Source organism: Mytilus trossulus, chromosome 10, assembly GCF_036588685.1.
Source record: "Mytilus trossulus isolate FHL-02 chromosome 10, PNRI_Mtr1.1.1.hap1, whole genome shotgun sequence".
Lineage (NCBI taxonomy): Eukaryota > Metazoa > Mollusca > Bivalvia > Mytilida > Mytilidae > Mytilus > Mytilus trossulus.
The window spans coordinates 41,591,755-41,604,073 of record NC_086382.1 but is presented as its reverse complement, the minus strand read 5'-3'; the positions used below and the strand labels follow the sequence as shown (position 1 = coordinate 41,604,073).

At 29.6% G+C, this 12,319-nt stretch overlaps 1 protein-coding gene across 2 annotated transcripts in view; it reads left to right on the top strand.

Annotated features, from left to right (window-relative positions):
• The first annotated feature begins 4,985 nt into the window (after window positions 1-4,985).
• LOC134687367 (ras-related protein Rab-39B-like) overlaps window positions 4,986-12,319 on the top strand; it is a 105,247-nt gene continuing 97,913 nt past the window's right edge. Inside the window, exons 1-2 of one of the 2 annotated variants that reach the window (XR_010101764.1) lie at window positions 4,986-5,292; window positions 6,480-9,504. Coding sequence is in view for 1 of the 2 variants with exons in the window: in XM_063547607.1 (XP_063403677.1) it covers window positions 5,075-5,292; window positions 6,480-6,909 (648 nt within the window). In the remaining variant the exon portion in view is untranslated. Of the gene's footprint in view, window positions 5,293-6,479; window positions 11,229-12,319 lie in introns of those variants that run through there. The other variant, XM_063547607.1, reaches the window with a different exon arrangement.

Sequence of the window (12,319 nt, the reverse complement as noted above, 5' to 3'; positions counted from 1 at the left end):
GAAATTTCATAAATAAAAAGAAAATTTCTTCAAACATTTTTTTGAGAGGATTAATATTGAACAGCATAGTGAATTGCTCTAAGAGAAAACAAAAATTTTAAGTTAATTAGAACACATTCATTCTGTGTCAGAAACCTATGCTGTATCAACTATTTAATCACAATCCAAATTTAGAGCTGAATCCAGCTTGAATGTTGTGTCCATACTTGCCCCAACCGTTCAGGGTTCAACCTCTGCGGTCGTATAAAGCTACGCCCTGCAAAGCATCTGGTTTAGAAGTTATTATTAACTAATATTAATTTTAACCATGACTGTAGGACATTTTATATTTTAATATTTTATGATGTATTTATGTATTTAAATGAGTAGTTATTGTTGCAAACTCCATTAGAAATTTGAATTTAGATCATTTTTGGAATAAGGGAAAGGGGGAGGTGAAATTTTCAGATTTCAGAAATTAAAAAGAAAATTTCTTCAAATATTTTTTTTTGAGAGGATTATTATTCAACAGCATAACGAATTGCTCAAAAGCAAATAACATATTTTAAGTTCATTAGACCACATTCACACTGTGTCAGAAATCTATTCTGTGTCAACTATTTAATCACAATCCAACTTCAGAGCTGTATTCACCTGCATACGGGGTATATATCTTCCAATTGATACGATGTTCCCGTGCTTGCATTTCCTATCATGATTTTCTTGATAGAGGGTTGCTGCTGACCCAAGGAAGCTATTAAACCAAGAGTATCAAATGGTGAAGTTGAAATCATCCCTTCGTAAATTTTACAGATGCCATCACGAGTTGGTTGACCGTTATGGAATAACCGTTTCACAAATGATATTGGATATCGTAACTACAATCTCCTTCCCTTTCATGAATGTGACCTACCGAAATAGACGATTTACCAGATTTGATATCACAAAAGCAACACGACGGGTGCCACATGTGGAGCAGGATCTGCTTACCCTCCCGGAGCACCTGAGATCACCCCTAGTTTTTTGTGGGGTTCGTGTTGTTTATTCTTTGGTTTTCTATGTTGTCATGTGTACTATTGTTTGTCTTTTTCTTTTTTAGTCATGGCATTGTCAGTTTGTTTTAAGATATGAGTTTGACTGTACCTTTGATATCTTTCATCCCTCTTTTGTGTCCATATTTGCCCCAACCATTCAGGGTTCAACCTCTGCAGTCATATGAAGCTGCGCCCTGCGGAACATCTGGTTATGAAATCAAACAAGGTTTTAATTTTGAACCCTTTGAACCTCAATGTGAACCATTTGAAAACAGGGCTCAAAGTCCAAAATCTAAATACACAGATATTTTCAGCATATCAAATAACCCCATTTATACAATTAAAATTGAAATCAAACAAAGTTTATTTTTGGACCCCAATTTATGACAACTGCAAAACTGGGCCCAAAATTAAAAATCTACATTCACATTCAAATTCAGCTGATAAAAGAACCACAAGAATTCAATTTTTGTCAAAATCAAAATATTCTGAATCCTTTGAACCTAAATGGGGAACAATTCAAACCCAGGTCAAAATATACAGTTCAGCTCATAAAAGTAACAAAAGTATTAGATTTTTGTTGAAATCAAACAAAGTTTAATTTAAAACTCTTTGGAACTTAATGTGGACCAATTTGATAACTGGGCCAAAATCTGAAATCTAAATTCATAGTAGAATTGGTATACCAAAGAAACCCAATAAATCTGTTTATGAAGAAATTAAACAAAAGTTTCATTTTGGACCATTTGCACCTGAAAAAAGACTGACCAAAAATCCCAAAGCCAAAGTACATGGTTTAGATTCAGCACATTAAACAACCCATTATTTTTAACTGTTAGGGCCAATACTATTATTACCCACTCATATAAAAAATAACCTTCCTTTTGATATAATTTCATTGGAATCCATACACTTTATATACTCTAGTTATTGTCTGGAAACCAAATGAATGATGACAACATCCCCACACCATTATAATGCTGTATTCTTATTTTGGTGGTTGTATAAAATCTAGAAATTGTGAATTTTATACTTGTTTTTCATTTTCATTTTAGAAAACCTACATTCAACATTATGTTTAAAATATATTTTTGAATAAAAAATGTAGTATATAGTTATCAACTTCTATGTCATTTGGTCTCTGGTGGAGAGTTGTCTAATTTGCAATCATACTTCAACTTAAAGTTATTTATGTATTTTCAAAAGAATCATAGTACTGATAAGCTTAACTAGAGACTCTAAAGAGCCTGTGTTGCTCACCTTGGTCTATGTGAATATTCAACTAAGGACACAGATGGATTCATGACAAAATGGTGTTTTGGTGATGGTGTTATGTTTGTAGATCTGACTTTACTGAACATTCTTGCTGCTTACAATTATATCTATCTTTAGTGATTGGCCAAGTTTTTTTTCAGTGGAAAATGTTAGCAAAAATTTACTATAAAGGCGATAACTCCTAAGAGGGTCAATTGAATATTTTGGTTATGTTGAACATTTTTAGGTCTTACTTTGCTGAACATTATTGATGTTTACAGTTTATCTCTATCTATAATAATATTCAAGATAATAACCAAACAGCAAAATTTCCTTAAAATTACCAATTCAGGGGCAGCAACCTAACAACATGTTTAGGAGTTATTGCCCTTTGGGCCAGGTGAGCTAAATATGATCTATTCAAAGTTTATCAGTGTTTTATAAATAATTAATCTTCATGTCTATTAATGCATGTAACATAATCTGGTATAATCTTGTTCAACATTTGTCCTAAACTTTGCACCTCTGATATATATAATAATTGTTTTAAGGTCATCTTTTAATATCATAACATTGGTATGGTCAAGGATATTTATCCTAAATCTGGCTTTTTTATCAACTTTATTTTGGTAATCTATTATAGGAAAATATACAATTTATTCAGAATTTTTTCATTTAAATGAAAAAGATTCTGTAATTTCCTTAAATTTGTTTTTTTCTTCTTTCCATCAAAGATAACTGTTCTTCTTATTCATCAAAAGAAAAAAATCACCAAGATTACAAAACGTATTTCTTTTAGGAAGGGAGGTAACTCAGAAAACTAAAAAAAAATTGTTTGTTTGTAGCACTGAACTGAGACTACTATAACAGTAGTCTCAGCACTGAACCATTTCTGATTTAAACTTTTGTATTTATGTTTTCACATATTCTTATTGACTTAATCATGATTAGGAAATAGAAACTCAAGTAGCTATTTAAGATGAAAATTATAATATTTAAGTAATTTGTATATAAAAGTCTTCAACTTTTAACCATTATCATAGCACATTACAGCTAATTTCATAATGCCTGTAGAGTAAGCTTTGTTTGCCTTGCTTGCTCTGTTTGTATAAACTTTAACTTGCGCTTTGTAATTAAGATAGCCAAAGTCAATCAATTACAATTGTTTTATACAAACAAAGCAAGCAATACATGTGTATAACCAAAGTATTACTCTACATGCTGTAGGGGTGTAGAGGTGTCTTCAAGCTATTACTACATGGGGGATTAGCGGAAGAACAATACATGTTGTTATTGTAAAATATGTTCTTTTAGTAATTATTGGTCAAAGGTAAATTTACCTGTGGAAATTAGATAAAAATAAAAATTTATATGTAAAAAATGAGACTTTCTTGTTTGAAAACATGCATAAAGTAATAATTTTAAAGTCATAAGAAACGAGTGACCAGTGAAAAATAATGTTCGTCCAATTCTTGAACCAACGCATACAAACATCATAAACTTAGTCTTCTGTACTCAAATTTATCATTTTTTTCGTGTAAATTTTGTATAATCGTCAATTTTTTTTTCAATCGGCCAGTGTTGTTGTGAAAATATGGCAGGTAATTAATGTTATTGTTTTAAAGCCGAAGTCTAACGATTGTCACCTGTTTGTCAACAAATGACGAAAAATAAACAAAAAAGCATGGAAATTGAGCATGTGTTTAACAAGTAAATACAGATAATAGTTTATTTTAAGGACATCCATGCGTATTGTGGTCACCGGATTTTTACGAGATGGGTCACACTGAGGTCTCCTTGCATACGGAAAATATGTCTGGGGAATTGCTTGCTGGAAGGAAGCAATTCAAATAAAGTAAGCTTTTTCTAAATATGAATAAATTAAAGAATTTTCTTCAGAAAAAAGTATATGTACATAAGTTTTATAATGAAAACTATCCATTGAGTTATAAAAAACATATGCATTATTTTTTTTTGACTTGAGGTTTCTTATGACTTTTAAGTATTCTAATACCATGATGGCATTTAAAAAAGAAAAAAACTTTTTGAAAGAAAAGGAAGTTAAAAAGCATTGGAAAAATATAAAGAAAATGAAAAAAAAAGTAGTAAAAGAATTTTAAAGTCTGGACAGTTTTCCAAGATATCAACATATATGCCCCTTCACTGTCATATAATGCCAGTAGTTTTTTAATATTTTAAAATGCTTTCCTAAGAAATTATAACTATAGTTTGAAAAAAAGTGGATCAATAGAAATTAAATGACACCCCAAAAACAAACATTTTTAAGAAAAAAGTACAATTTTAATACTTCTCTGTAAGTAATGTGTTTAGAAATTCTAAATTGCAGATCTGAAACTATCAGGTTTTGTTCAATTAAACTCTGTCTCTCTAATTTTATCATTTATTTATTAATCTGATTTTATAGATACATTAATTAATCATTCATTTTTATTTTTTGATATATTTGACCTCAGACGTGATAGTAGTCAAAGAGTTAACAAATTTTCTAAAATTTCACTTCTTTACTGGTGTTTATATAACAATAAAAAATCCACAATACCAGTTTTATCTTAAAGTTTTTTTAAATGATTAGCTACTTTCAGTTTAACCCCAGTTAGAGCCTCAATTCCACTCATTAAAAAGTGAGTTTTGATTGGTGTAAATTTCTCGAAGTAAACCAATCAAACATGATTTAACATCTGTCATTTAAAAGAGAAACCGGAAGCTGATCAAAAAATGTAAACAAACCTTATCTTAATATAGAATGTTAACTTGATTCTGTAAAGATAAGTAAATTGTAAGAAAATATGGTAGAGCCAATATTTGATTTTCAGTTCAGAGTTATTCTGATCGGAGACAGTACCGTTGGTAAATCGTCATTGTTGAAATACTTCACAGATGGAAAATTTTCAGACGCATGTGATCCAACTGTTGGTGTTGATTTTTATGCACGTCTGATTGAAGTAAATCCTGGTGTCAGGGTAAAACTACAGCTTTGGGACACAGCTGGACAGGAAAGATTTAGGTAATTTATCAATTAAGTGTTAGGAAGGAGGTAGTAGATTAGTGTTGCATAATGCGTAAATTAATGCAATAATTTATTCATCATGGCTGCAATGTGATGAAGTACACATGGTCCATATGGATACTGCCATTGTTTTGATGTTGAATAACTATTTATTGGTTTATTTTTCTTAGAAAGAGAAAAGAAATCTTTATAAATAATAAATTAACATTTTTGTATAATTTTTTTTTTTTAAGTCAATAAAGAGGTAGAGCTTATATATTTCATTTGGATATAATTTAAACAGTTTAACACTGGGCTAAGACTACTATAGTAGTCTCAGCACTGGGGCATAATAATTGACCCAGACACACTGCAGAAAGCATGTCGTCAAAAAGCTCTACAGAGCTAATGTTTGTAGTATTTCATGTAAACCGACTTAAAATAAATTTTCTTATGTATACATGTTATATCTTATCTTATCTTAGCTTCAAACTAACTTGATATTAAACAATGATTATTTGTCAATGTACATTTCATTTTTGTACATGTATATTCTTATAGTTTAATACACATGCTGTCATTGATTTGACAATTTTAACAGCCAATACAGGAGTAGTGGGCTGAGGACGTTGTTCTATCAATCATCATATTTGTTTTACAATATTGTAACACATTATATAACAGCTTCTTAGTACGTCACATTTGACAAAGTTAAATGTAGCTGCATTTGCCTAAGTTCCACAACTTCAGACAACAGTGTCAGTGAACCTGCTCATGTTTGTTTGGTTTTTTTTTGTCACAGAAAAGAATTGTTATAACTTATATGTACATGTATATAGTCTTATTATAGATACATTTTTACATTACTTGACAAATCTTAAATAAAAATGATGTAAATTAAAGTACATAAGAAACAAAACTTGACCTTGGTTTCAATTTGAATTTTTTAAATGATAAATAAAAAAGGTTGTGATAAAAAAATGTAAGATCCCACTAAAAATCAATTATAAAAAAGGGAATAAATTAAGGAATCCTTGCAATTGGTTCTGGTGTTAGCTATGATATTGGTTCCTATTTTTCATTTAGTAATGTTAAACAAACTAAAAGGTCTTTAAAGAACATATTTTTTTTACCAAAATGAAAAGAGGAAACATTGCCAAATAAAAAACGTTCATAAATGATGACGTAATTTTGTTCACTTGCAGGTCCATTACAAGATCTTACTATAGGAATTCAGTGGGTATTTTAATCGTATTTGACATAACTAAAAGAAAAAGCTTTGAGAATATTACACAGTGGTTAAAAGAGTCAAAAGATCAAACAGAACCACATAAAGGTGTATACTTAATTGTTGGTCACAAATCTGATCGTGATGAAGAACGACAAGTCACAACTAGAGAAGGTAAAATGTTCGCAGAAAGTAATGGACTGAGATATATCGAAACTTCTGCTAGAAATGGACAGAATGTGGAGGAAGCGTTTCTTTTATTAGCCCGTGAAATACATAAATTGATACAAGATGACAAACTACACGTGGAAGACGGTTGGGATGGTGTAAAACATGGATTTTCTAGACCACCGAAAGAACCATTCCATGTTGTAGAGGGTGAACCAGAAGGTAGTGGATGCTGTTGATACAAATAATATATAGGTGTAGAAAAGAAAACTGATTTCTTTTAACTAATTGTTAAAAATAATGTAAAACTACAGCAATGTGATTGGTAATTTCCTGTGCACAGTCATTTAAGTCATAATGTGTAGTTTAATAAGTTCAATGTTGCTGTATTTGAAAGTATGTATCGATCGATCAGCTCATATAAATTATTAGAATTATTGAAATGAAAAAAAAATGTTGAGTGAAACAATTAAATAAATCTTTTTAAAATAGCATTAAATTTCATTTTTACCAAATTTGATTATTTAAAAAAAGGACATTTTCTGGATTTTTTTTGACAAAAATATTATTTGTACATTTTGAGAAGAAAAAAAAATAAAGACCATGAACAAACTTTGAAAGAATGCACCTTAATGTACCTTGTCTGTGCTTTAATCAGATTTTTAATTTCACACTTTTAATGCTTGCAGATCAAAGAAAAAATGTACTTTTTAGTCATTATGCTAATGTTGTTAATATTATTTTAAATATGTTATAATAAATCACAATCTTGTTAAGAAATATTCATTGTTTACATTTGTAAACTGCTTTTATTTAGATATCAAATATTGATTTAAATGTTCTTCTGATTGTTGAGCAACCTTTAAATTTACCATTTTACCATAAATATAAATCATGTATCACATTAGTCAGTATTTTTTGCTGATATTTATTATTTAAGTGCTATTTTGTCTCAATATTTATCTATTCTTGAGAATTACATGTACTATATTATTTTACAAGTATTTTGGATACCAGTGTATTTACTTGCAGAATAATTAAACCAGTGAAATAATATATCTTTTTATAATATATATATATATGTAGATTACAGAAAGTTTTGTTTTCATATCATTCTTATTTTACTAAGGCATTTTTGTAGCACTGATTTCGCAAATTTGGAAAGAAATTTCAGTCTCAGTCTAATATTCTGCTGCATAGAATTTAGACAAGCTGATATTTATTATTGACAACGAAAATTTTAGGATTTACAATGAAGCGTTAATTTAAACAGACCTAAGTCACAATTGTCATGAATATTTTTTTTTTATGATAAAGAGATTAAAAAAAATAGATAGAAATTTAGAAAATAGAGAATGTGTCCATGCTACACATCTGAGGTTCCAGCTTGCATGTAATGTTATAAAGGGACATACCTAGAGAACTGTGAATGTGATACCACCCAAATTTGAACTTGATCTGTGTTTTATGGTAATAAGCATTGTGAATAAGTTTCATAAGATTTGGCCAATCTAAATTTAGAAAATGGCAACTAATTTTGGAACATATGTACGTATGAATGAACAAGGCTAAAACTTAATGCTAGCTTTGTTTAGTGTCGGGCTAAAAAATAATGTAAACATCCGCAAAATTGTATCCAAAAACAACAGGTTTATATTTGGAAAAAAAGTATTGCTTATAGGGTCTTATTAATGTTGTTTTTTTTGTTATAAAGTACATGCATGTGTATACATAATTTTATGTTCTCGTCCAAAGAAAAATATCTACATGTAATTCCATATTTATTCAAATTGCTAAAAAAATGTTAAAAGTTTAATCAGGTTAATAATTTATTTTTAAGTTTGTGTGTTTGTCTCCTTATTTGTAATTAGTCAAAATATTTATTTTTTAAGTCCTTTTTTCATTTGTTATTTGTGTACCATAACAAAATGTATATTGTTTGAAAGGAGTTTTATTTTTAATTGGAACTTAGTTTTCTACACAACGTGCATTTTTTAACCCCAAAATTATTTAAACCAATTCACTGCTGTTTTTTGTTGTCTATGCAATGCTTTAGTACATGTAAGTATGTTAATAGTTACATGTATAACATTTTATGTATGCCTCTTTTTGTTTTGAAGTGTCTCTGTGCATTATTAGTCTTGTTCAGGAATTTAGAAATCCCCTTTAAACAGTTGGTTCCATATCTTGTGCATGCTATGCTGAATATCACAAAAATGTTGTTGTTCATGATTTCTAAATTGATGGTGCAGTCATACATGTACTTTAGCTGCAGGACATGCAAGGCATATTTCTTTCCTTAATTTTTTTTCCAATATTTTTTAAGCATAATACTCGCGGGCTTTGGTGCAATTTGTTCTATAAGATTTAGTTTGTGCTTAAATTATTATATCATGTAGACATGTATTTCTTAAATAAATTATAAGTGTGTGATTGTGTGTATATTTGTGTGAAATGGGGTCAATTTAGTGAGAAAAAAAATCTAATTAAAAAATGTTTGTTATATGTAAAATAATATCAACTTTTTGAAATTAACCTTTGAGTAATTTATTATTTTATCAGCGAGGTTTATGAATGCTTTTCTAAAATAAACACTTATTCTGCAGCTGATGATCTAAGAGCAAAGACATCTTCTTATTTGAATCCAATTACCTAATAATAATACCATATTCTGTCCATTCCTTTGTAATTATTTGTCCTTTTATTTTTGTATCATTTAAAGTCCAATTCTTCAACCAATGAAGATAGTTAAACATTAAACCATAAAAGATATAACTAAAATTACACATCATATACCATATCTTAATAGGCACTGGCTACGGTTACATGGAAATGTAACAATAATAGGGAGAAGTGGATACAAATTTGACAATTTGAGTTTGAATGAATTTTTAGAAATATGATTTTAGATTTCTAGGCCCCCCTTTTTTGTTGGAAAATTTGGTTGATTAAATAGGGAATCACTGAAGCATGACTGGAGTGGGTCCCCCTTAGATCAGTCAGCAGCCCCCTCCCTCTTTAAGAAAAGTTCTGGATCCACCAGTTATTAATGACTACAAATTAAATCCTATCTATTTTGATTGTCAACATATTCATATTTTATATGAGACTGATCATTCTTATTTATTCATCATATATTAATATATAATCAAATAAATTTGTTATCCAACTACTTAAAAAGATTAAAATACTTTATCATATATTACTTATCAAAACCTTGCAATTAAACACAGATTATGATATATGCTGGTATAATTTGTTTATTACATGTTTATATTCATTTAAATATATCCCATATATTTATATTTAGTTAAAGAAACTTTCATTATTACTATACTAGTATATTTAAGTTTGTAATAACATAAACATATTTGTAGATTATTGATTTTTGCAGGAGCCAATTTTGGTTAAATGAAAAAGGTTGATGTTTCAGGGATATTTGGGGTTTATCAATTGCTAGTTGACTTAATGCCACTTTTTAAAAGGTAGATTTTGTAAGTTTTACAGTTAGTGTTTTTTACTAGCCTCAAAACCAACGATTAGGTTCAAAAATGTTTTACCAAGTATGGAAAACCCTGCCTTTCTATTGTTTCTATATGTGTGATTTTCTCTTATAATATTATTAAAGTATTTTGAATTTACTTTACTGCGACTTGAAAGTTAGTGTAGCTCCCCACCTATTACAACTTATTCAAAATTCTGATCAAATTGCAATTTGTTTTATTTAAACCAAACTGTTCAGAAATTTTAACAAACTGCTGTAGAAAATCACAGTCAAGTTGTTAAAGTGCAAGGTGATAAAATCTAACATACTTACAATCCTATAAGACTTTTAACTCCACTTTACTGTTGATGTGAAAATTTAGGCTATCAGTTTGTAAAGATATACTATACCGGTAGTCATTACCATGCAAAAGGTGAAATGTAATTTTGAATTGCTATAAAAATGTCCAAATAATCTTTCATATAAATTTTCTTTCGAAAAACACAAATATCTGAAGTCTGAATCATTATAGCCAGTTGAACACCCAATTTTCATGTCAATTGGTGGCAAATATTGATTTAAGCTTCTTGAGATTTGGATGAATAGAACATATTGGATCATTTTGCATTAAAAGGCACAAAGAATTTGAGCAATGAAAAGCTTGCAATTATTGAACTACACAATTATTGTATTTCACATATCAAACAGTTTCCCACCTTTCCATTAATTCATGTGAAGCATACTCCATTATATTGGATAAAATGTAAAAACAATATACACCAAAAGTCAATGAATTTAAGTCATCTTTGCCTAACTCATTCAAATATGAATGCTTAAGTTATCTATAGGCAAGTGTTTAAACTTGTCTGCCAATAAATTATATTGGAATATGAAGCTTTATAATTGTTGTTACTGCCATTAAAAGTGTTTTTTTGTGATATGAATTTATTTTTAAAGGCTTACAAGATCTGAAAGCCAGTCATGAATAGTCTGGATTTCAATTTTGGTTGTATTTATGTACAAGTATAAATGTATGCTAAATATGTGTGCAATAAATCAGTATTAAGATTTAAATGCGTTTTTTGTTTGCATAAACTGTGTATGAAATTCTACTGATTTTGTGATCTTTTATTTGAAATATTTTCTTGTCATTTTATGTCATTTTAATGACATTTGAAGAAAAGAGGGTTGAAAGATACCAGAGATTCAAACATTTAGATTGAAAATAAACTACAACGCCATGGCTAAAAAAGAAAAAAGACAAATAATAGTACACAAGACACAACAAAGAAAACTAAAGACTAAGCAACACAAACCCCAATAAAACAGAGGTGATCTCAGATGCACTAGAAGGGTAAGCAGATCCTGCTCCGCATCAGGCATAATGATTATGACATAGGACTCGTGACTTCTTTTAAACTAAGTTTTTCTGTGTGTATTGCTCTGTTTGTTAATTCTACATTGGCTAGAGGTATAGTGGAGATCACACGAAACATGTTTAACACTGCCACATTTTTGCGCCTGTTCCAATTCTAGAGTCTCCTGCCTTTGTTAGTCTGTTTCTTTTTTATTTTAGTTCATTTAAATGTTTTTGAGTTTAGTGTGACATCCATAGGGGCCAGCTGAAGCCTGTCTCCTTGTGTGGATTTTCTTGCTGTGTTAAAGACCCATTGGTGGCCTTCGTCTGTTTTCTGCTCTATTGTTATGGTGTTGTCTTCTTGACACATTCCCCATTTCCATTCTCAATTCTTTAATCATGAATCTTAACATCGACCAATGTACCATGAAAATAGGTCATGGTCAGATGAAGCCCGCCAGTTGGACATGTACAGCTTACAATCATTCCACACCCCTTATATTGAACTATTGCTTGGAAAGCTGAAGTGGGCCAAGCTATGTTCTATACATCATTCAGTAAGATTGCTGAAAGATTGCTGTAGACCTAGAGTAGTTGTAGTTTGCAGATAGTTATGAGCTGATCCAGCATGTCCATTCAGTTGTAAGAACCAAGGCATGTGATGTTTTGAATGGAGTTGCTATCTAAGCTCCAGGGATACATTTACACTATAACAAATATCCTTTGTTGCATAAAAATAACATATATGGATTGATTGCTGTTTGCTAAACATTCAGTATCAAATATTTTATGCATATCTTGAAAAAAA